Source organism: Panthera tigris, chromosome A1 (genome assembly GCF_018350195.1).
Source record: "Panthera tigris isolate Pti1 chromosome A1, P.tigris_Pti1_mat1.1, whole genome shotgun sequence".
NCBI classification, from domain to species: domain Eukaryota; kingdom Metazoa; phylum Chordata; class Mammalia; order Carnivora; family Felidae; genus Panthera; species Panthera tigris.
This window is the reverse complement of record NC_056660.1, coordinates 17,180,395-17,205,157: the sequence shown is the minus strand read 5'-3', so window position 1 is coordinate 17,205,157 and position 24,763 is coordinate 17,180,395. Positions and strand designations below refer to the sequence as shown.

The 24,763-nt window shown below is 45.5% G+C and overlaps 1 protein-coding gene across 1 annotated transcript; it reads left to right on the top strand.

Annotated features, from left to right (window-relative positions):
• STOML3 (stomatin like 3) lies at window positions 1-21,550 on the top strand. Its single transcript, XM_015544522.2, has 7 exons — window positions 1-130; window positions 12,908-13,011; window positions 13,091-13,163; window positions 15,303-15,385; window positions 16,853-17,056; window positions 18,961-19,095; window positions 20,941-21,550. Exons 1-7 carry the CDS (start codon window positions 79-81, stop codon window positions 21,163-21,165), a joined length of 876 nt encoding a protein of 291 aa, XP_015400008.2. The 5' UTR covers window positions 1-78; the 3' UTR covers window positions 21,166-21,550.
• The last annotated feature ends 3,213 nt before the right edge of the window (window positions 21,551-24,763 follow it).

Sequence of the window (24,763 nt, the reverse complement as noted above, 5' to 3'; positions counted from 1 at the left end):
TCGGGGTGCTGCCTGGAGCCCAGGCCTGGCTCCAAACCCATGAAAATTGGCCAAGCATAAAAGCTTCTCAAGAATGAGATGGATCCTGGGGCATCTTCCCCCGAGAAGCTGGATAAAGAGAATTTAGTGGGTAAGTCCCTCTTTTCTGCCCTAAGCTTGTTTTTTGTACGTTAAGCAGAGCGAGAGTTGTGGCATTTGTGAGAGTTACAGGGTTACCCATGAAGGGGATTGATACATATCGGGACTGGCGTCAATTCCAGTTGGAGCCCAGGATTTTGGATTCATTGCTTTCTGTGGCTTTGTTTTTTCTTCTCAAACAGCAGTCTATCATCTGCTCTTTTCTTCAGTGTTAGCTAGAATTTGTGTTTGTCTTTACACTCTTTGTTTTTCTTTTTTTGCATTACATAGCAAAGACCTCAGGCTGAAATGTGTCCATTTTCAAATATCAGCTGGTGATGCTGTGATTAAAAAGAAAAGTTGATTTGAGCTGCATCATGTTTGGTACATGGAGAAAAATTGAGGAAAATAAAAACTTAGGCCATAAGCACTAACTACTACCTTGAACGGCATGTCGGTATTATGAAGCATTTTGCTTGCGTTATATTTTTAAATATTTTTTTAACGTTTATTCACTTTTTGAGAGACAGAGACAGAGTGCGAGCAGGGCAGGGGCAGAGCGAGAGGGAGACACAGAATCCGAGGTAGGCTCCAGTCCCTGAGCTGTCAGCACAGAGCCCGACGCGGGGCTCGAACTCACGAACCGTGAGATCATGACCTGAGCCGAAGTCGGACGCTCAACCGACTGAGCCACCCAGGCGCCCCAGATTTTTAAATCCTACAATAATTCTGAGGTTGCTTCTTGTATAATCTTATTTTGAGGGAGAAAACTGAGTTTGGGGGAGCTTAAAAACTTGTTGAACTTCCAGAAAGTGATGATATACATGTGTAGGTATGTGCAAATGTGTGAGGAGAGAGAGGGGGTCCTTACCCACCTTCTCTATACTTTATGCTGCTGAAGAAGTCCCAGTGAAAGCTAGAAATAGAGAACACACTTGGCATTATCGATTTGCAAAAGGAAAAGTATACGTGTAGAGATATTTATCTACATCGATATGTTGGAGGCAGTAAATATCCCTTGGAAGCTAAGAGGGAGGTCTCTCGAGAGTACCTTCCATTATCTTTTTAAACAAGAAGTTTCCTGAGACATTTTAGCTTCCCATCAACAAGAGAAAGCAGCAGCTGAGAAAAGGGTATGGCTGGAGCAGACCAGTGAGATATTTAAAACTGTCCACAGGGTTACTTGGTTTTGGTTGTTTGAAATCTAGTGAAAACCCTGCACTATCACAGTGCAAACAGACATGGAGCTTATATGTCACAACTTCTGACTTCATATGCTTTTGGCAGTTTATGAGAGATGTGGTATCGGGTCGTTCTCTGGAGATTTGGGGGGTGAGTTCGCCCTTGCCCTCCTCCATCTTGGATACGTCAAGGAGCTGACCTTAGTTAGTGTTTCAAACTGTGCAGAAATTTCCACTTACAAATGTTGAGGGGATTAAATGAGTGATTGAGCCCTCGTTGTCACCTCCAGCAGGAGACTTCTGCAGTACTGTGCCACTAGCTTGTGGCACAAACGTCCGGAAGCCACCAGTGTGCATCTCTTTCCAACTCCAAGCTCGGTGACATCACAGGGGAGATCAAATCTATAGAGTGCTATAAATTAGGGCTCCCTCCCCCCCTCCACCTGGTTGTTAAACACGTACTCATGTAACGTGTTTACACGTACTCATGTAACGTACTCATGTAACTCAGGACGACACTACTCATTAGCCGTTGGCTTCTCTCACACTCCTTATTTTGTTCCTTTTCTCTTTAAGGATTAAAGTGAAGCCAATTGGAATCTTAATCATCCAAATCTTGGAATTTCTTCTCCATGTTAATATGAAAAAAAATTTTTCCCAGGGAGTTTTTTACAACACAGGGGCTTTGGTCCTCATCCCTGGAAGGCCTGGTACTCTAGTTCCGGGATGGGCTCACGATTTTGCATCCAAGTAAGTTGCAAGCTGGTGAGGTTGCCAGGCTGAGACCACACTTCGAGTAGCACGGGATTTCTTTCTAGCAATTCTGTGTTTTCCCTGAAGAATGTCCCTTGATGCAAGCTGGGTGCACATTTCAGAGAAACAGGCAGGAGGGAAAATGACTTACAGGTGATGAAAAGATAGTATTTACCACGAGGGGTTCACTTCAGATTTTATGTCGGGCACCTAAAATCCTTGATTCTCTGAAGAAAGAACCAGGAAGGTGCTGAGACTGTACTTCACTGACTGTATCTCCGCAGGATTGGAAGTGAATAGAAAGAGGAAGAACTTGTAACTCTACATCCCCAGGCCCAGGGAAGGTGATCTCGTTCTACACGCTTTTTATTTTTCCCCTGGGAGGCATCCAGGTGTTCCTGCTGTGGAAACAGAAAGAACTTTTTTTCTTTTTTTACTTGATGTGATTAAGTTTCTTATTTAAAGATCCCCTTTTAATATTATAAAGGTATCAAAACTTAAGAAAACTTAGGACAGTCTTGCGGAGGAGGAAAAATGTCCCCTTACCCTTCAAAGACTCTTCTGGCTGGCCTCGGAATTAAACTGACCTGAGACTGACTAACGGGAGATAATCAAATCTAATTGTGTACAAACAGGAACCCCACATGCATAAAAGGTTCAAAGACAGAAAGAGAAAATGAGGTACATATGTCATCCTGACCTACGGAATGGGCCAGCGCCCTGGGGCCCCAAAGGGGAGGAGGGCAATTCTCAGGGCAATAAGAGCAGGTGCTTGGTAATTACATGTTTGCTCTGCCACAGAGATGGGTCACTTAGAGAAAATTCATCTCTGGTAAGAACTCTCATTCTGGGAAAACCCCCCGATTTAAGTTCTTCTAGGTAGTTAAGGGAGGAGCAAAGATCTCTCTTGAGCTCACTGGGTCTTGATTTCTCCTCCAAACACTCACATGCCAAAGTAGCCCACTTTGGGGAGATTTGTTCTGACCCCCTTCAGTATAAACCCATCATACTCGCACTGTTCAGAATTAACCACTGTTAATATTTGGGTCAGTTTCTTCCAATATTTTTCCATGCGTGTATTTTGTGCTGATTGGGATCATATCGTGCATAGAATTTTTCCTTCTCCTGCTTTTTTCTTTGAACATCATACCGTAGGCATTTTCATGTTTTCATAAATTGTTTACAAAAATATCCATGATGTGATATTGTGTGGGTATGTGGTGGTTTGCTTCATTATCTCTCCACTGGACTCTCAGAGAGTTTTTTACTTACCCGTGTCATAAATAACGCTATCACGAGACTGCACCTAAATCTTAAGGACAAAGTATTTGTTGTTGCTGTTGGCCATGCTGTTATTTCATACAGAAAAGGGAGGTTGAGGAGACAGAAGAATGACGCAAGCAGGGGAGAAGACAAACCTTTTCTCTACCCTTTTAGGTTCTTTGGCGGGTCTACTAATTAAATGAACGTAAGACAACTCGCGGGAGAAAAACACCTGGCATGAACGCGAGAGGCTCTACGACAGTCAGGCGATTGAGGGTTATGTGCCAGCCTGAGCTAAGAAGAAGGGGGCGGTGGGCTGGGGCTTCCAACACACAGGAAGGGGAGAAGAGCAAACGTTTGGTAAATAAATGTTGGTCATACCAGGCAGAAACCGTGGGACGCGGAGAGCAATTTAAACGAACAGGTCCTGCCCATCTCCCCTTGGCTAACCACACCCTTTGTAATGATCTCCGATGATCTCTTCCTGGACCAAAAGCTCTTCTTGAGTCTTTTGGGCCTTGATACCTGCAGTTCAGAATAATCCGTGTGCCAAAGCAGGCCGTTCTGGGGAGGCTCATTCTGGACGCCTTCATAAGGAAAACATGTTCTTCGTTTTCTTCTCATAATGGTATGGGGGTTTGGTACAGCAGTAGCGTGAAGGACAAAATGTGAGGCCAGATGGTTCTCAGTTTAATTGCCTCTCTGGAGAGCAGGCAGAATCTCTTCCGACGGATCATTATTTCCAGACAAGAGGCGTCAAACTGATCACTAAATCTATTGTGCTGCTGAACATCATCCTTTTTTTTGTTTGTTTTTGAGCATCATTTTTGATCATTTGGTGCATTTGGTTGCCATGCACCTCATTTGTTTGATGAATGAATTTAAAATCTACCGTGTGTCAGGAGATGGAGACCTAAAAATTAAATGCCTGCTCTCAAAGCCCCACAAATCTCCAGGCAAGACACACGAGTTAGCTGAAAATTACAACGTCCTATGAAAAGCCACGACGGAGGGTGTACGAGAAAGTCAGAAGAGGAGCGCCCAAAGGTGGGGGTGAGAGAGAAGACTCTTCCTAGAAGAGGTGACGAGTGAGGGGAGCGGTGTGGCCAGGTGAGGGAGAGGAGAATGGGGGACGTGAAGGGGGGCTGGGGGCCACAAAGGCCCACACAGAGGCACAAAGATGTGTGAGGACACTCGTGCTTAACTCTAATACAGGGGTTTGTGTGCTGTTAGCATGTGGCTTAGTCAGCTAGACCCAGAGGTGACAGACCAAAGCCCTGCCACCTGAAAAACTGAATTGAAGATTTCCTCAGAGCCCGTGTGTCAAGCCTGGTCTCCTAACGTGAGCTTGGGTGTTGCTGCATTTGACTGATGGGATGAAGGCTCATTGGAACTCATCGTGAGGAGGCTGCAGGCAAGGTTCCTCTGGGGGGAGGTCATGACACGGGCCGCACGAGGGGCTTCCCTTGGGTTGGCCGTGCTTGAATTCTTAAGCTGAAGGTGGGAGGGCATAAGGCGTTAGAAGCAGTTATTTTTACACCTTCTTGAACATTTAAACATTCTATTTCAAAATACGTCTTCCATATTTCTATAAGAGACCCCACGGCACAAAGGAAATCAGTATACGTGTGTCGTCAGGTTCACATAACTATTCAGCACCGATCATCGTTCTGTGGGTGAGACGTAATTATCACATTTTAGAGAACCCTCATGGTTATGAAATGTGGTAGTCATAGGTGTAGCGACGATAAGATCACCACGTAGCTCTGATTTAGTAGTTTTGCACTGAAGATCTGGTCTCTCTCTCTTTCTTTAAGTAAGAACTTACAGTCAGGGGCTCCTTTACTTTAGGAGGCAGACACATTCAGGGGTAGGGATTTATTGTACATTCTTGAAAATGTCGTTCTTGCCCACATAGAGGGGCCATCATCTGGATGGACCAGAATATCCACAATGCATATGTAGAATCTTATCTGGTAAAAGAAAGCAAATTACCAAATAAATAAATAAATAAATAAATAAATAAATAAAATATTATGTAAGTGCTCAGAGTAAAAAAATGCACCAAAGTTAAAAGACTTAGTGAAGGCTATTGCAATAGAGGAGAGAGGCCACAACTCAGTGTGAAGTCGGATGCTTAACCGACCAAGCCACCCAGGCACCCCAGGAGTGCTACCTTCTTAGAGGATTACATTTCAAAAGAAGGGCTCTCAGGTGCTTGAGAAAATAATCCTAGCAAGAGGCTTTTAAAAACCTTTTTTAAAAAGATTTATGGGGGCGCCTGGGTGGCTCAGTCGGTTGAGCGTCCGACTTCAGCTCAGGTCACGATCTCACGGTTCGTGAGTTCGAGCCCCGCGTCAGGCTCTGGGCTGATGGATCAGAGCCTGGAGCCTGCTTCCGATTCTGTGTCTCCCTCTCTCTCTGCCCCTCCGCCATTCATGCTCTGTCTCTCCCTGTCTCAAAAATAAATAAACATTAAAAAAAAAAAAATTAAAAAAAAAAAAGATTTATGTCTTGGGGTGCCTGGTTGGCTCAGTTGGTTAAGTGGTCAGACTCTTGATTTTGGCTCAGGTCATGATCTGGGCTTAGTTCATGATCTCACAGGTTGTGGGTTCAAGCCCCGTGTCAAGCTCTGTGCTGTCAGCACAGAGCCTGCTCTAGATTCTCTGTCTCCCTCTCTGTCCCTCCACTGATCTCTCTCTCTCAAAACAAGCAAACAAACAAACATACAAACATAAAAAAAAAAAAAAGAAGATTTATGTCTTGAAGGGGCAGAGAAAGAACTTACCATAAGTGTTTCTAAAGAAAATGCTCTAAGAAAACAGAGATCAGGGGCCAAGAATCTATAAAAATCTGTTTAATGTTTAGTCAATCTGATGGAAATGTTAAGACTTTTTTTTTTTTTTTTTTTTAAGTTTATGTATTTTGAGAGGGAGACAGAGAGAGAGAGGGAAAGAGAGCATGCTTGTGATCAGGGGAGGGTAAGCGAGAGGGAGAGAGATTCCCAAGAGGCTCTGCATTGTCAGCACTGAGCCTGACCTGGGGCTCCAGCTCATGAACTGCGAGATCATGACCATGAGATCATGACCTGAGCCGAAATCAAGAGTTGGACGTTTAACCGATTAAGTCACCCGGGTGCCCTACAAGTGTCTTGACCAAAATACACCTCTAGGACAATGCTAGGCAGTGTGTTGGTCGGTTAGAGGGCCTCCTGATACGGCTAATATCCTTTACATGTAACCTAATCCACGCAACTGGTTATTATTGTATTAACAGAGGAGGAAACTAAGACTTAAGTGGCTTGCGTGGTGAGTAGGATGTCATCCAACTTTCACGTGAAGGCATCTCAATTAGAATGTGCGGTGAATGACTCAGGGCCTCCACTGCTCATCGGGGCTGGGCACTGTGTCCATCTGTCCACAGGCTGGCTTTGCTGAAGGTTTCCCATTCTGCCTGTCCTCTCTCTGAGAATGCAGAGTAAGCAGTGAGTTTTCCATCCTCAATACTAGCCTGACCTTATATCCTCTGGTTTATATTTGATTGATTGATTTTTAATGTTTATTTATTTTTGAGAAATAGAGTGTGAGCGGGGGAGGGGCAGAGAGAGAGGGAGACGCAGAATCTGAAACAGGCTCCAGGCTTCGAGCTGTCAGCACAGAGCCCGACGCGGGGCTCGAACTCATGGACCTCGAGATCATGACCTGAGCCGAAGTCGGACGCTTAACCGACTGAGCCACCCAGGCACCCCTGTTTGAACTATTTATTGAAGTGTGAGATACATACACATAAGTGCACAGGTCTTAAGTGTTTATCTGGAGAGACTGAATAGACAAACAGACAATGGCTGGACCATATATAAAAATAGAACTCTGAGGACCAGCCTGTAGCCACCTGTCCCCCAAAACAACCCCCTTTGTCTGTAATAACCAGCCCAAGAAGCCAGCCTGTCAGGAAGTCAGTCTTGCAAGAAACTGGATTGTTATCTCTAGTGACAACTCAGGAAGCTAAACAATAACTTCTGTAACTATCAGTCCCAAAGGGCCGGGACTTGATAAATAACTGACAGCTTCTCTACTTTTTTTGTCCCTGCTTCCAACTTAGGACCAACTAAAGAAAGCCAAGTCTGCTCCTTTACCCAATCACAGGGGATGCCCGGCTTCCAGGGAGCCCAGCTGTAGCTTCCCCATGCCAACAGCCTCCAGTCGCCTGAAGCCTTCCCCCTTCTCCACCATGAAGCCCCCCGACTCCTCTGTCTGCCTTTCAGTCTCTGACAAAACTCAAGTGACAGAGGCTGACTCTTGTGCCAGATAGCAAGGCTCTGGATAAAGAAACTTTGCTGTTCTCATTTGATTGGTCTTTGTTTATTTCCACAGCCTTGATATGTGTAAGTCTATGCGATCACCACCCTGATCGAGATATGGAAAATAACAGCACCTAGAAAGTTTCCTCATCCCTTCCCAGAAAATACCCAACCCCATTAATTAGAGACAGCTACTACTCTGAATTCAAACCTAATACATTAGTTTTGCTTGTTTTTGGATGAGATGATGCAAAATAAGTGAGATCTTACAGTATATATTCTTATACATAGGGTAGGAATATAGATAAGTATAGTATAATAAGTATATTACACGTGGGATCAAAACACGTGCCCTCTTGGGTCCGGCTTATTTTGCTCAATATTTTGTTTTGAGATTCATCTGCATTTTGCATATGGCGGTAGCTTTGTCTTTTTTTCTTTCTGGGTAGTACTCCTTTATATGAGTATGCCACAATTTTATTTATTCATTTTACTATTGGTGGATTAGGGTGGCTCTACATTTCTTGAATTTTATGAATAAAATTGCGATGACCATTCTTGAACGTGTTTTCACTGTCATTACCTCTCATTTCTCTTAAGTATTACTTAGAAGTTGAAGACTGAGTCATAGAGTCAGTGTGTTTAACTTTAGTAGATATTTTCAAATAGTTTTTCAAGCTGATCGTGTCAATTTGCATACCTGAGGGTTCGCTGCGGCACAACCTTGCCACAATGTGGTATTGTCTGTCCTTAACACTTGCCTCTCTGGAAGCCGTGTATTATTATCTCATTGTGGTTTTGCTTTTCATTTTCCTGATGTGTAGTGTATGTCCTTCTGTTCTGGCGTTTTGAAACAATGTCACAAAAACCCAAACAGCTATTTCTGCTTAGAGAAGAAATAACTGTTTTGTAGTAACACGGGTCTGCCGGCAAGGGTCGCATGTAGTATTGACCTGATATTTAAATACTATTGACCGAGCCAAAGTAAGAAATAAGCAACCAAGTCTCCTCGCCTGCTTTACTAAAATTCATTTCTACTTCGAGCGCCATATAAGTGGGGATTTGGAATAATCTCCCTTACTTCCTGGCCTCACCCAAGTAAATTATCAATCTTGCTTTAAGCGTTTGCCCCTAGTCCTAAAGGTTATGTAAGTTTCCTCTGGTGCTACAGGCCGGGGCTAAATGCAGAAACAAAGGCCCGGAGGCATGCCTCTGTAAGTGAGGCTCCGTTTTGCCTCATTGCCTAAATCATTAAAGGCACACAGGAATTACTGTCAGTTTGGGAGACGTGCGGGTCCCAGTTTACCTAAAAAGAGATTAAGATGATGACGACACCACTAACCAGGAAGTTTTCGGGCTGCAAAATGAAGGCTTGGCCTCCGTTATCCCTGAAGTCCTTCCAACTGAAAGTCCCAGGGTCCTTCCCCCCAGGGTCAGCAGTGCAGGGTCTCGGGTTCTGTGCGTCACAGCTCTGCCTTTCTCTTTCCAGCTCGAAGGAAGTGTAGTGACTGAACACACTGCTGTTCTTTGTCACAGCCACATACAGGAGGGAATCGCCGCTTACTCTGCCAGGGGGACATTTCCTAGAAGGCAGCACAGCAAAGACCCGACCCTGTGACTTGTCCCTCCTGTCTCTCTCCTGCAGACATGAACCCTTGCTGGCAAGTTCCCCATCTTCTCCTCCTTTGTATCCTCGGCCCCAGCACGATGCCTGGTCTAGAACTGGGAAAATACTGCTAAACGGAGGGATGAGAAATTGAGAGGAATTTGTTGGGGGTGGCAAAACCCAGTTCTCTGCTGGGCAGTGAGCGTACGAGGATGGCCATGTGATACTGTGACAGTTACCGAAAAGACACCTCCGTGGATTTGGAGGAAGCGGGAGAGAATTAGGCGTGCCGCGAGCTTAGCGGGTTAATGCCGAGGTTGTATGGGGCCCTTTCCTTCCGTCAGGAAGGCTCCTGCAGCAACCTTGTGGAGGCTGCAATGGAGGCGCGATGGGAGGTTCCTGAAGATCCTTGGTAACACAATCCCTGCCCATCTTCTCAGTCAGAGTGGGGAGCCTGGGTCCCGCTTCCCAACACTTGCTTCGTGGGTTCTCTGTGAAGGGGAGGCTGGAAGATCGCCTCTGCTCAAAGCCTGTACAGCTGGCTGGCCAGGCTGGCCGCTGGGCCTGCAGGGAAGCTGGGTAACTGTGCTCCCAGCCCCACTTTAACGACAGCTAATGACACCCCCGGGCTCCACAACTCTCCCAGCGGTAGTGGCCTGGGGGAAGCTAATGCTCAAGGGTAAGTCTGGGCAGATTAATCACACTCTCATCTGTTGTGTCTCTCGGCACGTTTAGTACCTAACAGAGCCTCACTGGCAGCTGGTGACGCAAGGGCTTGATGGGGCTCCGGAGGCATGCCGACGGTTGGGGGGGACGGGCCTGGTTCTCCGCCGCAGACACTTGCTCATGCAGCGTGGTGTTCAGAGTGTAGCTGGTCTGGAAACGTCTAGCGCTCCCTCAGGGCACAGAGTGTAGCTCGTGTCCTTGTTGGAGCCCAGCTGCCTGTGTGCCTTGCCCTGCTGGAGTCACAGCCCCGGGACACCCCAAGGGGCCTGAATAGCAACGACGTCACCGAGATTCCAGGGAAGTGCAACTTGTCCCCGAGAGAACGTGTACGAGCACGGGTTCAGGGGGGGACAGTGTGCGGTAATTACGAAGAATGAGGTCGATCTGCACGTACTGACATGAAGCATCTCTAAGATACGTTCGGTTTTTAAAAAAGGAGTTTAGTGTGGTGCCACGGCTCACCAAATCTACAAATGTAAGCATTTTTAATGCGTATTTATTTATTTTTGAGAGAGAAAGAGAGAGAGAGCACAAGCAGGGGAGGGGCAGCGAGAGAGACACACACAATCTGCAGCAGGCTCCAGGTTCTGAGCTGTCAGCACAGAGCCCAATGCCAGACTTGAGCTCATGAACTGTGAGATCATGACCTGATCTGAAGTTGGATGCTTAACTGACTGAGCCACCCAGTGGCCCCGAAGCCAAATGTTTTCTAATGATAGTTACATGTATATAAATACATTGAATCGGTCTATAATGAAATGCACGAAATCAACAACTATGGGACCATTCTAGATAAAAGTGGACTAAGGGGAGGACGGTCAGGGGGACTTTGGTTTTATCCATGTTGCTTTGGATTTTTTTCTTTTTTTTTTTTTACAACGAGAATGTTTATAAACAGGCTGTGTCATTGACAGTAGTTTAAAAAGCACTAATAAGCAAAATGCAGCAAAGATTCTATTAGAATGTACAAAATGTCTTTTTAGCCTGCATAATGATAGTCGCATCCACTTCAGTGTGGTCCGAGGCTTTGGAAGGTGATATTTTAAAAACTTTGGGGGCGCCTGGGTGGCTCAGTCGGTTAAGCGTCCGACTTCAGTTCAGGTCATGATCTCACAGTCCGTGAGTTCGAGCCCCGCGTGGGGCTCTGTGCTGACAGCTCAGAGCCTGGGTAAACTTTGGGTATGCAGGCCAGCCCTTACTGCTATTGAGTATATCTTTATGTGTGTCTAGAGCCTATTAAAGGGCATTTGCCCCAAGTTTTTAATACTAAATATGTGTCTAAAACTTAGATGCTTCTCATCTGTCGGAATGTCATAATTGAGAAGACTCAAAATATCTAGTGAGGAGAAGCATGTGGAAATAGCCGCGGTGTCACAGTGTGCCATTGATGACAGCGTGGGGTGGTCTGAAGTCTTTGAAGGGCACTTACCGCTTAACAAAATTGTCAATACTCATCTCTTTGACCTAACGCTTTCACTGCCAGGCTTTTACCCTACATAAAGTGTGTCAAAACACATATTAGAAAGCACTCATCACAAGATTGTTGGTAAGCGCGAAATCCTAGAACTCTCCTGAATGTTCATACGCTTCTGGCGTGGGCACTGACGAGCCAGTAACAGTAAAGTGGATAAGTGAGGATGCTTTTGAGGTGGCATCAGTTAGACCTCGTGACTTCCGCGGCTGAACAGGGAAGGGGCAGCGATAACCCTGTGTCTCTAACGTGGACAATAAGGTGCATGGTTTAGGCATTAATGGAGACAGTGCAAGTTGTTTGTGGAATTATCTGGGGGAAGGTATCTACTATGTGCAGTTAATTGGGGTGTTTGTGTGGAGAATAGGACTCGGTTGGAGGAAGTGTGGGGTGAGGTGGGGCGGTCGTCAAGAAGAGGAGAGTGAGAAGGAATGAGAACGAAAAAGAGGGTGGAATAGTGAATATAAACAATAAAATAAGCATACAGGGTCAGCCAGACCTGTGGGTTTTACAAACATGAGCTCGAAAACCTGAGAAATTATGTAATTGAAGTGGTGAAAGCTACCAAGTTTTTAAGTGATTGGAGTCTGATTTGAAGTTAGCATTGTAGGGCAATAGCCTTTAAGCCAAAATGGCCCTGTTATCATAACGTGGGATTAGCAAAAAGACATCCAATGTAATGAGTCAGTGTAACAAGATTCTGTGAAAAGTCAGAAATGTCAAATACCAGTGGCCGACAAGTCCCTGTAATATCTGTAAAATGAGAATAAGAGTAATAATATATATTTACTAATGTAGATGTTAATGTATGGGCCAAGTGCCATATAAAAATTATCTCATTTAGTCCTCATCAAATCCTTCAAGCTAGTTGACTGCCATCCCCAGCCTATAGATGAGGAAGTGGAGGCTTAGAAAGATTGAGTGCCTTGCCTAAGACCTCAGCACCGGCAGGTGAGAGATCTCTCGTAGAAACTCATACCTTGGGCTCTTCAAAATGGTTTTCCTGCCATACTGTCTCCCTTTGGGGGTAATGATACCTACCTGTCTCCCTAAAAGATTGTCTTGAATTTCAACCTGGAGAATCCTGGGGGCAAAGGAAGTTGTCTTTTAAAATGGTACCCTAGTGATTCTGATGTAGGTAGTCCATACTCTGGGCAACAGTGTTTTATATGTTTTGAGGATTATAAACCATGTCAATCCTACTAAATAGAATGGTAGTTATTATTATTGATTGCTATGAGAGTTTGCTTGGGAGGGACAGGTCAATTTCAATCTAAAGCCCTGAGTGAACAGTGAGTGTGTGTGTGTGTGTGTGTGTGTGTGTGTGTGTGTGTGTGTTTACTGCATTTATAGGTGTGCATGGATTTAGATCTCCGCCTCAGTGCCATCAGGCATGGCCAGCCGTCTGGGTAGCATCCTTACTCATGCAGCTGAATGGCTTTTTCTAAGAACCACATAAATTACAGGCTTGCTTCCTCCTCATTTTCTAGGCATCAGCAGTAAACGGCTTGGTGTATGTGGCTGGATCCTGTTTTCCCTTTCTGTCCTGTTGATGATCATTACCTTCCCCGTCTCCATATGGATGTGCTTGAAGGTAATACCCTGGGAAATAAATTGGACTCTGTATGAGCTGATGAACCATTAAGACTAAATGCTGTCCCTTAATCTCTTAGATCATTAAGGAGTATGAACGTGCTGTTGTATTCCGACTGGGACGCATCCAAGCAGACAAAGCCAGAGGGCCAGGTAGGACACTGTGGGTGCCCCTGACAAGGATCACGGGCACCTAATACTATGACTATTGCCACCAAAACTTTTCCTGGCACCTTCTACTGAGAAGAAAAAAAAAATCACAGGAAGCTGGAACCCTTGCCTCTCTGTACAATTGAAGGATGTGGTTCTGTTATGCAAGTTAATATGAATGACCACTAAACCATTAGTTTGAGAGTTTGGAAATCTGGTTCTGTTTCTTAACATTTCCCTCCGAGAGATTCAATGAACCTGAGCAAACAGTGGCTCTGTTACATTGGCTGGATGTCACTTATTACCGAGACCACTAAAGGAGTGACTGAAGAATGAGGGGAAGGAGTAAATGGCCAAGGTAGATGATTAAATTACTCAAGAAGAATATTCCAGGAGCTGGTTTTTGATTCCCAGTCTTCGAAAAGAGCTAATGGAAAAGTAAAAGGCAATTTCCTCTTCTGGCAAGTAGATTAATAGAAATATAGAGCTGGAAGCCATTGTAGAACTCCTTTGGCCAAAGGTAGTATTTCTTTTCATCTTTTCTCTTAGAATGAAGAGTGTTCTAAATTCATGTTGTAAAAGGATGGGGCTTGGGAGAGGGGGCATGAGAAGGTCTGAGGTACTAAAACTCTAGAAGTTAGATATTGATTTAATTCTCGTCACTTCTCTTGGTCTACATGTAGTTGAACTATATGAAGTGGCTAATATTTGTTTTTGACTCTCAAACATGACAATTTCATAGGATAAATTCTAATATTTTGAAAGGAGAGGTCACCAAAAATAGCATCCTAGAGGATACATGAAAAAGACGGGTTATCTGCAATACCTCTCTAATAACATCTGTTTCCTTCTCCTTGTTATGATGTATGTGAGTGAACACGTTCCCTGTCCAGCTGGACTATAACCCCTCTGGCGGGCAGGAACTCTCCTATCCACCGTGATACTGCAAGTGCTGTGCACTTGACCATGCACCATGGTAGGCACTCAGATACCTGTTGCATAAAAAAATATAAGAAATCTCAAAAACAGAAGCTTGCTAAAGACAGCTGGTCATTTCAAGTAGTATAATCTTACTTGTGTAACTCTGTAAAGGACCTAAGAGAAAGCAAGAATTATTTATGATGGATGGTCTCCTGAGTTTGTCCAAATAGAAGTGTTAGAGTCATCCAACTCAGGTGTATCAGACCAGGGTTGACCCCTTGTTGGTTATGTTGCATTTGGTGCAGCCAAATGTATCAGCAGGGTAAAGTTGGATAACTTGGAGGACTCTAGAGAAAACTGTATCTCTCTTAAATGAGTTTTCCCAGAAGATTTCACCACTAGATGTCCCAGGATAACAACTCTCGTCATACGTGTCTCTGGGGCTAATGAGTTACCTCAGAAAGCCATAAGAACTAGAGGGAAACAAGCCAAATTGCTAATGGAAAACCTCTTCGCTTTTGTAAATTGTCCATTATGCTTTAATAATGCAAGTATTAATAATAAGTTTTGCCAATTCTTTTTTTTTATATGAAATTTGTCACATTGGTTTCCATACAACACCCAGTGCTCATCCCAATAAGTGCCCTCCTCAATGCCCATCATCCACTTTCCCCTCCTTCCCATCCCCCATCAACCCTCAGTTTATTCTCAGTTTTTAAGAGTCTCTTATGGTTTGGCTCCCTCCCTCTCTAACCTAACAATAATAACTAGTTGTGCGGATTAAGTTACATGTAAAGGATATTAGCCGTATCAGGAGGCCCTCTAACCAACCAACACACTGCCTAGCATTGTCCTAGAGGTGTATTTTGGTCAAGACACTTGTAGGGCACCCGGGTGGCTTAATCGGTTAAACGTCCAACTCTTGATTTCGGCTCAGGTCATGATCTCATGGTCATGATCTCGCAGTTCATGAGCTGGAGCCCCAGGTCAGGCTCAGTGCTGACAATGCAGAGCCTCTTGGGAATCTCTCTCCCTCTCGCTTACCCTCCCCTGATCACAAGCATGCTCTCTTTCCCTCTCTCTCTCTCTGTCTCCCTCTCAAAATACATAAATAAACTAAAACAAAAATCCTTAAAAATAATGTATCACATAACTAGGATATGATTTGTTGTAGTTATTTACCATAAGGTAAGATTTTAAGCTCTATTTTCATTTTCTTAGGCTTGATCCTGGTCCTGCCCTGCATCGATGTGTTTGTCAAAGTTGATCTCCGAACTGTTACCTGCAACATTCCTCCACAAGAGGTAATACTGGTTAAAGCTAAATCACTAGAAATAAAACCTGTATCTTCCCCATTACATGGCCAGTTGACATTTTACAGTTCGTTTTCAAACTATAGGAGGCCTGCTTGAGAAGCCGAGGGTGGGTCCTAAAACCACTGGGCTTTGCTTTGAGAATAAAACCAAGGGCAAGGGTTGGATTGCTCTAAGCCTTGGAATGGCTGGGAGGGGAAAGTGCCAGAGGATAGAGAGAAAAGGTACAGTTGGCAGAGAATCTGGGGTGGGGAACAATAGACAAGATGCTCGGAAAAGTCAGGTAAGTTGTATAAAGGAGCTAAATTTAATTTGGTGGAGGGCAGGGTTTGGTTATGATATTATCCTTGCTGTCATCTTTCGAGAAGGTGATATATATATATATATATAGATAGATAGATAGATATAGATAGATATAGATAGATATATAGATATATATAGTGAGTGGATAGAGCACAGTGGCTGGGCCTGGGGAAAGAACAGACATTGCACAGAGCCCACTGGCATTTGGATTTCCAATAACTATTTTCAGTTCTTAAAGCACTGTAAATAAATATCCAAGACCAGTAACTGGGCAAAAAAGGGAGGAGAAACAGAGTTACTAATAACCAGAAGGATTCACGAAGAGGAAAGAAAATGAGAGTGGGACCTACAATGTGGGAGGGCAGAGGTGACGAGAGGGTTATGAGTCAACGTTAGTTTTCTTTTCTCCGGCCCAGGAAACTCGGTCAAGACCCGGCAATCCTCTCACCATGCCACTGGTGGGAACTGAAGAGTCCTTACTTTGGGATTCGGCCTGTGTCATGAGAGCGTTTGGGATGCCTTGCGACTTATCGTGGGCCTTTTCATCAACAGTTCTAGATGGGAGAGGGGAGGCCTAAGTTCTTCTCCTATGGTACTGCCAGAGATCTCTCACTGGCTGCAAAGACCCTTGTCACCTCACTCAGAACAATTAAGGCAGAGCCTCTGTAAAATATAGACTATAGAACATCCTCTCTGTCTGAATGCAGAACGCGGTCTCCGGTGACATCTATGTTTTCCAACAAGCACTGCTGTTCGTCAAATGTGATAAAAACTGAAAACCAAAAAGTTTTCAGGCATCAGGGAGACAAGCGTTCTACCTCTGTTTAGAGAGAATTCCAGAGAGGTGCTCTTGCTACATGTAAAATACAAGTGCTGATTCTCACCAGCGCAAATCAAGGGCCTCAGGCCACGGGGTGTAAGACTTCCCCGAGATGAAGTTACGGGGCTGGGGACGGACTACAAACGTATAGGAATTTTTGTCGCCAACTACAATGATGTTGTACTCAAGCCAGGGCGGATTTTGGGTGATGCTGGCACGAGCCGTAATCATTAACGCTCTCCTCCCGTGGAGAGGGCTCTTAGGCTGGCTGGCACTTTGTCAGTCGCTGTGCAAGTCGTAGTACACACGTGCTTTTCCCTGTTCTCGCCCTCCAGATCCTCACCAGAGACTCTGTGACTACCCAAGTGGATGGAGTCGTCTATTACAGAATCCATAGTGCTGTCTCTGCAGTGGCTAACGTCAACGATGTCCACCAAGCCACGTTTCTGTTGGCTCAGACGACTCTGAGAAATGTCTTAGGGACGCAGACCTTGTCCCAAATCTTAGCTGGCCGAGAGGAGATTGCCCACAGCATCCAGGTAAAGATGCTGGGAATGAAAAGCCCGTATCTTTAGTTGGTTCATTTTAATGATCAGTAATCACCAAACATCAGCAGTTCTAAGAACCCCTCTCACGTGCATGCACACGCACTCACACAAAAACCATACGCACACACACACACACACACACACACAGGGCCGCTGTAAACATTGGGCCTCAGTTTTTGGTTTTATTCCTTTCTAATCACAAGGTGTAGATTTTGTTTATGTATTTATTTATTTAAAAAAATTTTTAATCTTTTATTTTATATTTGAGAGAGGGAGAGGGAGAATCTGAAGCAGGCTCCGGGCTCCGAGCTGTCAGCGCAAAGCCCGACGCGGGGCTCGAACTCGCGACTAGTGAGATCATGGCCTGAGCTGAAGTCGGACGCTTAACCGACTGAGCCACCCAATCTACAAGGTGGATTTAAATTTTGGAGCAGGAGAAGGGGAGCCATAGGAATCGCACACTTCACCCATTTTGTTTGGAATTCGAAATTATGACTTAGCATTGTTCACGACTTATTGTTCATGACTCATTGTTCATGACTTAGCTTTTCTGAAGAGCTTAGAGTCCTTTTTAGCTTAGGTTACTCCAGAAGAGGGGCCGCCATTTCTCAGTCAGGCTATGTGTTTCTGCATGTAAGTGGAATATTAAAACAGGATTCGATGGAGACAGCACGGGCCTGCCATCCCTGGAAAATCTGACATGACACTACCAATATCAGGAATAACATTGGTAGTAACCATAATTATAATATTGATGAGGATGTTGCAGGCAGCCTCCTCACCTCTTGCACACCCCAGTTTATAGACAGATTTCTGTATGTTTTTAAAATCAATTATGTTTTGATTCTGAGCCTCCCTTCCGTACCTTAGGGGGGAAATTCACTTCGGTCTTGGCATCTCCTCAGTCCCTACCGTGGCACAGAGTCCCCAAGGTTTCATGAGATAATATCAGTTCTGCATGACCCTCCAAATCATTTGTAAGAGCCCCATGAGTTTGACAAGTTGGATGTTTCCCCTGCCACAGTCTGGTCACTGGCTCCTTGGGAGGTCTCCCCATCTCCCCGGGTTCTGCAGACGTCGTGGAAAGGCGAGAGATCACTTGCCATTTGGTAGCACAGAGATCTCTACTGCTTGTCTGATCTTACTGTTTCGCAAGGCAGTTTTTTTTTCATCCCTCCCCATCCAGGATAACCGACGTGCTATCCTAGGGTGGTCTTAAGTTTTTACAAAGGACAAAAATATCTTTGGTTATAGGCTGCTTGTGCTCTACAAAAAAAAAAAAAAAAAAAAAAAATTGTGCCTGGCTATCTGTTTAAAACTGGACACAGGGCAGAGGTTAAATGGAGCAAGGCACATAATATCTCAAAAAGTACCCTACGGTATTTATTGAGTTACCGTGAGGCACTGGTAGATTTCTTACATATATAGTCTCCAAGTCTCACGAAAATCCTGAAAGGAAACCTTTTAAGGATGAGAAAACTAAGAATCAGAGAGGTTAAGCAACTGGCCCAATGATGCACAGATGCAAATGGCAGAGCCAGGACAAAATCCAGGAATGTCTGAGGAGCCAGTGTGCTGCTGCCTGCTTGATGTCCGTGGCAAGAAAATGTGGGCTATTTGCTCAGCTCTAGGTGGATGACATTAGGAATAGTTTGGGGGTCAATCCTGATAGCTTTTGAAAGATCTATCCGGCTATGCTTCTGAATCCTTCCTGGGATTCACTTCAATTCCTGGACGTGGTCGGTAAGGACTCCTATTCCTTCCCAAACGGTCCTACTCCAAATGCCGTGAATACAAAAGGAGAAAAAGAAGAGGGATTTCTCTTGCAAATAGAAAGCATGTCCGTAATATCACCTGTCTTCTGAACCGTGGCCTTTCTTTTGCTTTGGAAACAGACCTTACTTGATGATGCCACCGAGCTGTGGGGGATCCGGGTGGCCCGAGTGGAAATCAAAGACGTCCGGATTCCCATGCAGTTACAGAGATCCATGGCAGCCGAGGCAGAGGCGACCCGGGAAGCCAGGGCCAGGGTAAGGGCTACTCTGTCTACACTGCAAGATGCCTCCCCTTGGAGCAGACAGGAACAGACCTTGAATGGAAGATCAGGCGTTCTCCATTATTTTGTTAAGAAAAGGGTTTCTTTTTCCACGGTCTTTACTGCGAATTTCTTCCCGAATTAAAAGGTAATGGGCAGCTTCACGTACCTTGAGGAAGTCTGGCAATAGGTCTCGGGTCAGGGGTGACTCCGCGAGGCGGGTCCTAAGTCAGGCTGCATTTCAGAGTCTCCTAGAGAGAACTTAAGGCAGCAAACACTAATTCCCAGGCCTCGCCTCGGACTCAGCGAAGCAGAGTTTCTTGTGGCTCAGGAATCTACATTTTTTATTTTTTATTTATTTTTTTTTTAAAGTTTATTTTTGAGACAGTGAGAGATAGAGCATGAACAGGGGAGGGGCAGAGAGAGAGGGAGACACAGAATCCGAAACAGGCTCCGGGCTCTGAGCTGTCAGCACAGAGCCCGACGCGGGGCTCGAACTCACGGACCGCGAGATCATGACCTGAGCCCAAGTCGGACGTTCAACCGACTGAGCCACCCAGGTGCCCCCAGGAATCTACACTTTTTAAAGCTAACGACTGTGTGTGGTTTGTTTTTTTTTAATTGAAGTCTAACTGGCAAAGCTAGATTAGTTTCAGGTGTGCAACACACTGATTCAACAATCCTGTACATTAATCCGTGCTCATCACACTAGGTATACTCACCATCTGAAAGCCGGTAATTCTGAGGTAGCCAACCGGTGCCTGTCTTTTGAACATTATTGTTAAAGTGCCTACTGGATTAAAAGGGAGTGGTGGTGGTAATTAAATGCAATCCAGGTCAGAATTACAAAATGCGAGCATAGCCTGGCCTCGAATGCTCTTGAATCTGTTGGACCTACGGTCTTCACGTCTGCATGGATGGGTTTCCTAGAGTGTCAGCAACCAACTAAGATGGGGGGCACCTGGGTGCCTCAGTTGGCGAAGCGTCTGACTCTTGATTTCAGCACAGGTCGCGATCTCACGGTCGTGGGATCGAGCCCTGCCTCAGGCTCCACGCTAAGTGGGGAGCCTGCTTGAGATTCTCTCTTTCTCTCTCTCTCTCTCAAAATAAATGAATAAATGTTAAAAAAAGAGCCCACTAAGAGAAACCTTTCGCGTACCCTCTTCAGAATCTTCCTTGTGAACCAATGCAAGTTTTCCTCTGCTCCCATCCCTTCCCCAGCTCTCATTAATCTGCAAAGCTCCAGCGGCTTCTCAGCAGTGGGCTTGGAGGGCGCTTTGGCACAGAGGCAAAGAGCGCTCACGGCTGGGCTGGGGCAACCTAGTGGCAAGCCGGTCTTGGGCAGGAGAGAACTAGGAGGGGAGGGAGCTCTAAAGGGAGCCTTCTAGTATTATCAGAGTGGCACTTGTAGTCAAGAGCAGAGAGAGCTTCAAACGGTTCTCACGTTGCAAGAATGAGGCGAAGCTGACAACAGAATAGAAGAAAAACATCTCCTAGGATAAGTGAAAACCCCAGAAAGAAGCCAGTTGGAGGCTTTGAATTTCAGACTTCTTTTAGTTTGAGTTAAAGTCAGGGCTTTTATTTTGTTTGCACATGAAATCTGGGGGCTCCTCATTTGTACAATCTCTCCCGGCTTCCCGCAACCTCTTCATATTCCCCTGATCACATTAAGACGTGAAACTCTCACCCCCACCAACGAAGCAAGAAGAGACCCTTGTGGGAAAGTGGGGGCTGGCAGGGAGGCATCCGTACGCAGCCGCCGCAGCCACCGGAAGCAGAAAGCACAAGTTACACCTGTAAACTTTGATGTCTGAACTTTTTTTTATTTCCGTCCCTTTAGGTCCTTGCAGCGGAAGGGGAAATGAATGCTTCCAAATCTCTGAAGTCAGCCTCCCTGGTGCTGGCCGAGTCCCCCATAGCCCTGCAGCTGCGTTACCTGCAAACCTTAACCACCGTAGCCACAGAGAAGAATTCCACCATTGTGTTTCCTCTGCCCATGAATATCCTGGAGGGCATTGGTGGTGTCAGCTACAACGACCACAAGAAGGTTCCTGACAGGGCCTGAGGTCCCCCGACTGTAGCCAGCCTTTGCTTTGGGAGTTGTTTCTGTCTGTCAGAAGAGCTCAGCGGTAGAAGTGCGGAGAATCCCAACATTATTGAAGCAGAGGACTCCCCAGCTGGAATAGCATTAGCGAGGAAATGCCATAGAGGCTAAAAAAAGGAGGGCTGTGTACTTTTATTATTCAAGAGCGTGAACAGCACGATCCTTATTGTAATCAGTTAGCCGGCCTTCCTGACTTAAGGCGGGAGCTTTTTTGCAGTGAGGGGAAGAAATCTTTGGGTGACTGTGACTAAGATTTCGGCATTACTTTTGATTGGTTTGAGGACGTTCTCTAGATAATTTATAAAGTCACATAGGCCTCCTGTTTACACGAGATGTTTGCTTTATAATTCCCGAGTAAAATTTCCAATAATCGCCACAAACTCCCACGATGTTTGAAATTCTGATGGATTTTTTTAAAAATGTTCATTTTTTTTTGAGAGGGAGAGCGTGTGCAAGCAGGGGAGGGGCAGAGAGAGAAGGGGGCAGAGGATTCAAAGCAGGCTTGATGCTGACAGCAGAGAGCCCGATGCGGGGCTCAAACCCACGAACCATGAGATCGTGACCTGAGCTGAAGTCAGACGCTTAACTGACTAAGCCACCCAGGTGCCCCAATTCTGATGGATTTGGATGTTAAGGACGGAAGAGGCACTGAGGCTCCCAGCTGCAAACTCATCGCCAACCCTCAGAGCAGCCTGTACTCCCCTCTCTTGGTGCCCGTGCCCCTGCCCGGAGTGGTAGTCAATGCGCAGTGGCCTGGCACCTTTGTCGCAGGTGGGACAGGGCATGGTGTTTAGATATGAGAATGCTCCTCTCTAACCCATTGGTTGAAATCACTGGGGAACATCTTCCTGTGGACTTCATGTTTTCACTCCATTATTAGTCCCAAGAGCCACCAGTCATTAAGAATTGTTTGTAAACTCTATTCGCCCCCTCAAAAAAAACACACAAGAAAACAAAAAACAAAGCAAAAAACCAAAAAACCCAACAGCAACAACAAAGCAAACACACACACAAAACACCTGCTAAAAATAAAGAAGCCACAGAATAGAATATAGATGTGATGTATTTTAAAAATTGCTTTGTCAGAAACTTTTTGTTGCCATGGTGCAATTTTCTTTTGAGTTCTATTTTGAGCAATGGGCTAGAATTTTTAGTTACCGTTTAGTGAATGTCTGCTATGTGTTAACAGTGTGCTAAGCCCTTTATGGATGCCAAGAAGTATCTTTATTTTGCAGATGAGAAAGGGATGTCAAGAGGTTAAATAACTTGCCCCAGATCCTGCAGCTAGTTTGGGGTTAGGATTTAAAACTAGGTCTGACTCCAAAGTCCTTGCTCTTAAACATCATGGAGTTTTATTTGGGGGAGGTACGAGGGGGAGGGGGGGGAGAGGGGGGCGAATAGAGCCTTCTCATTCCCTTTTTGTCTCTGGAAGTGTGGGTGTCCACAACAGATTTTTTTAATGTTTATTTATTTTTGAGAGAGTCAGAGACAGAATGCGAGTGGGTTAGGGGCAGAGAGAGAGGGAGACACAGAATCGGAAGCAGGCTCCAGGCTCCCAGCTGTCAGCACAGAGCCCGACGTGGGGCTCGAACCCACGAGCCATGAGATCATGACCTGAACTGAAGTCAGACGCTCAACCGACTGAGCCACCCAGGCGCCCCTCCACAACAGGTTTTTCCTGTGTCCAGGACTGTGAGAACTTACACACACATGTGCACACACTCCTTTTCACACTGCAAACATACTTCTTATATAACCCCCTACCCTCACATCCCCCACCCCGCACCCCCATCTCTGCTCACATCCCCTCCATATGCGCCCGTCACACGTAGGTATTATCTGCATATAAGTGCAAAATAGGGATCCCATTCTACCTTTGGTTTCGTAGCCTGCTTTTTTTCATGAAGCCATATCATACTTGATATGAATTCTGAACGATTCACAGTTAATAAATTTTTTTAGTAGATTCCACTGACTCTATAACTCTAGCACTCATTTTTAACTCACCAGGGCTCCTATTTTTCCTACGAAGATAAATGCTTGCATTTTGGCAAGAATTGGGAGCAGAAACCTATCATAGCTCATCCACACCGGCCAGAATCTGAGTCGGTGAAGTCCTACCGGGTAGACACTTGGTGACCCTACATCTTAAGAACAGTGGGGCGGAGACTGACCCACAGGCTTGGGACACCTGAGGAGGGAGGCTCCCCCTGTACAAGGACATTCTGTGGGCTCACTGCAAAAACCTCTTCCTAGCCTGTTCCAGAAACTCGCAATTATCCCTGCCTTTGGTTTCCAGGATTGCACTAAAAATGCCAATCTTTCCTGTCAACGTACGGCAAACTCTAAACCAGTGGTTCTCCCTGAAGGTCATGGTTTCTCTCACTTCCTAGATCTTTTGCAAACCGCACAGCCCCGTGGCGTGGGAACGGAGGTGTGGGAGCTGTGTCAGAATCTCTGGGGCTGTGCAGACGTGATCGGAAACTCTCCGGGAGACTCAAATTACTCCGCTCCTCCCGCACTAAGCCTCATTAATTCTTTGGCACTGCGGTAGGTCATTTATTATATCAGTTACTAAGGGCTGACTAAAGAAGTCTCCTTTGAAGGGAAGTATATTTGGGGGCCAATGGTACAGGAGAATGAGGGAAAGTCAGAGCTCTCCCGGAATGCTAACACCAAAGATGATATTCAAAATACAGTCACCCCTGCCCCCAGTCAGGGTGAAGTTTGGTTTTCTTCTGGGGGAGCGGAGCTGGAAGGGAGGAGAAGGCTGGAAGGAGGAAATACAGACAACCTCTTGGAGAAAGGGAAGCATCCGATCTCTTTACCTGTAGGCCCAGACCACGGTAATCCCCAAGATCAAAGCCAGCACAGGTGACCCCTGTCCGTGCTTTTCCTGTTTGGACAGCAGGTATGGTGTGGTGTGGCCTTGAACACGGTGCTCAGGCAGGGTCTGGAGTCCCCAGCTGTTCTGACCATTGATTGCCCTTCAGATGCTGGGCCAATACAATTTCCGGGGGTCGCTGGCATCACACACATGGATCCCTTAGTGTATTTGGCTGTGCCTGACCTTGGAACAGGCATTCCTGCAGGGGTGATCTCTTTCCCGGGTCTTAAATGGGCAACGGTAGGGGAGGGGCAAGATGCCTCTTTTGCCCTTGCGTAATCCCCCAACCTAATCAGCTTCGCAGGCTCCTAGCCTCTCTCCATCTCTCTCTCTCTCTCTCTCTCTTAATCCTTCACACAATCCCTTGATACTAGAATAGGTCGGCTTTTACCCTTCTCTCTTTTTTCTTGTCAGGACTTGACTCCCACAAAACTCTCACACAAAACTTGACTTTGGTTTTGAAAGTCTTTGTTCTTAGTGCTCTGGTTTTGGGTATAATTAAATACCATGGAGCCTGGATAAAAAATCCTGGCCCTTCTTCTAGAGTCTACTTTTTTGTTTTTTTATCTTTTAAATTTTATTTATTTATTTATTTTGGAGGCAAAGAGAGAGAATGAGCAGGGGAGGGGTAGAGAGAGGGAGAGAAAGAGAGAATCCCAAGCAGACCCCGTG

Bases quoted from the DNA above. Each gene is read 5' to 3' on its own strand.
- STOML3 (XM_015544522.2), top strand. From the start codon at position 79: ATGGATCCTGGGGCATCTTCCCCCGAGAAGCTGGATAAAGAGAATTTA. The intron at 131-12,907 runs GTAAGTCCCTCT...CTCATTTTCTAG, and splicing joins GGATAAAGAGAATTTAGTGG to GCATCAGCAGTAAACGGCTT. The intron at 15,386-16,852 runs GTAATACTGGTT...CTCGCCCTCCAG, and splicing joins GCAACATTCCTCCACAAGAG to ATCCTCACCAGAGACTCTGT.